Source organism: Chironomus tepperi, unplaced genomic scaffold (genome assembly GCF_022539635.2).
Source record: "Chironomus tepperi strain 1889 unplaced genomic scaffold, CSIRO-AGI_Ctep_v1 contig_449, whole genome shotgun sequence".
NCBI classification, from domain to species: Eukaryota; Metazoa; Arthropoda; class Insecta; order Diptera; family Chironomidae; genus Chironomus; species Chironomus tepperi.
Window position 1 is genome coordinate 23,080 of NW_027226571.1, and position 2,238 is coordinate 25,317.

Sequence of the window (2,238 nt, forward strand, 5' to 3'; positions counted from 1 at the left end):
TGAAACTTCCTTTCCTGAAAGTTCCCATAATTTTGAACATTTAAAAGCTGAATGACCTTTGGATTTGTGATACCAACAAAAATCAATTGTTTCTTGATTATTGTTTATTCTATTATTTGTATTATAAGATCGCTTAAATCCAAAATCATTTTTCTTAAATGGTTTAACATTGATTTCTTTCCATGGATCAGTTTCCTCAGACATCATTTTGGAATTAAGATAAGGTACTTGTTTACTGAGAAAATCAGCAACATGCTTAATATAGACTGTCTTGTCTTTTTCTTCTAATTTACTTTTAACTTTATGCCAGCCGTTCATCATATTATAAGGCATAATATTACTGATGTGAGATATGATTCTTTCGTCTACCTTATGTTTCTTTTTTCCGTATTTATTAACTATACTACTATAATTTATTATTTTATTAATAAACTCGATTACCCTCTTACACTCAGTGTCATTCCTAAGTTTCTTTATTCTTATAATTTCATTAGTTTCTTTTTGAAGAAGATTAAAAGATTTTGCAAGTCTTTCATTTATTAACTTTATTGATTGCCAATAGGTACGAGGATCTAGCAAATTTACTCCCCAATTTCTAAAATCTCTTTAGATTTAATTGATCTTTGAATACGTAAAATATTCTCAGCATCGGAAAATAATTTTCTAGACTGTTCAAATAAATCGTAAAATACCGCCCATTTAGTATCAATATTGTCTACAATAGGGAGCTTTTCATACTTGGACTTCTCTCGTTCTTCTTTAGTTAATTTGTAGATACCTATCATAGCATCGCTTTGTGAAATATTATCATTTTCCTCTTCAGTATCATCACTATTATAATCGATTTTGGACTTTAATTTTAAAACGTCTTTGCGTTTATGTAAAAGCTTTTTCAGCTTCTTATATTTTTCAATTAATTTAGTTTCATTTTCAAAACTCGATGTACTTTCAGTGTCACTTAATGAAGAAGAAGCAGAAAGAGAACCAGAGGAATCTAAATCAGCATATCTAAGTTTCTTGTGTGTCTTTGCATTAAATTTAGAGTGAACCACTCTGGGTGTACTACTCGCGAAATGTTTTATTTCTTTATCATTCTTTTTTAATTTTGCTTTACTTTTAACATTATTCAAATTATTATGTCTAATTTGATCTTCAATACAAGATTGACACACGAACTTATGGTGCTTAACTTCCTCAAGTTCTGATTCGTTCAAGCAGTTTAAATGATATGTACTTCGACATTCAATACATAACACTCCAACTAAATCTTTTGTAAATTTCTTGTTACATTCTTCACAATTGAAATTAGAGAAGGGATTATAATCATCATCATTATCAAAAGGGATCACATTAATTGCTTTATTATTTCTTACGGTTATGTGAGAATTTATAGACTTTCTATCATTGGTCTGTGAATGCATTAAACTAGAAAAATGATCATTAGACTGATCATCAATTTTGGAATTTTTATTAGAATTGGAATCATCATCATCTATAATATTAATTTTATTATCGAGTTCAATTTTATTCTTTTCGTCTTCACTATCTTCCTTTTCAGATGATTCTTCATTTTCATTAACATTAGAACGACGCTTTTCTAAAGGAATATCTTCAATATGAACCTTACAATACCAATATCCCTCAATGGAGAACTGTCTTTTGTCACTACACTGTTTATGTGTCCATGATTGGCAATGTTCTCCATTGCACTTATACCTTGCTTTTTGTGTAGCATCATAAGATTCGTTACAATCACTGCACTTATTCATGATTGTGTAAAAGAAAAAATAATAATAATATGTGTACTAAATAATTTGTAGACTCAATGGAAATATTAAAGATTATGAGCTTTTATTGGAAATAATTTATTGGAAGTAACATAAACTTTCAAACAACTAAAAAACTGTAAGATGATAAATTATAAACGTAACGAATTTCCAAAATTTAAATTTAATTGGAAATATTGGAAATCTACTGGAATTTCATTGGAATGTTGGAAATTGTTTGGAATTTTTGAGAGCTTTTTGAGTGTAAATAATTAAATAATATATAATATTACTTCACGAATTCAATAAATAATGACAGAACTGATATATGACAAACATGAATGCTAAACCTGAACTTATTGTTCTAATAATCTCACTAAATAAATATTATTTTCAAACTTCACTGGATGTTTAATGTGGATCTTATTTTTTTTACTGATTTATATATCATGGATTATAATGGGCACTTATA

General features: G+C 27.7%; 1 protein-coding gene across 1 annotated transcript; it reads right to left on the reverse strand.

Annotated features, from left to right (window-relative positions):
* Positions 1 to 581: 581 nt before the first annotated feature.
* On the reverse strand, positions 582 to 1,769 carry LOC139098614 (uncharacterized protein PF3D7_1225600-like). Its single transcript, XM_070650853.1, has one exon. The coding sequence runs from the start codon at positions 1,767 to 1,769 to the stop codon at positions 582 to 584; it is 1,188 nt and encodes a 395-aa protein (XP_070506954.1).
* Between the last annotated feature and the right edge of the window lie 469 nt (positions 1,770 to 2,238).

Excerpts from the sequence above, each read along its gene's own strand:
- LOC139098614 (XM_070650853.1), bottom strand. The coding sequence starts at position 1,769 with ATGAATAAGTGCAGTGATTGTAACGAATCTTATGATGCTACACAAAAA.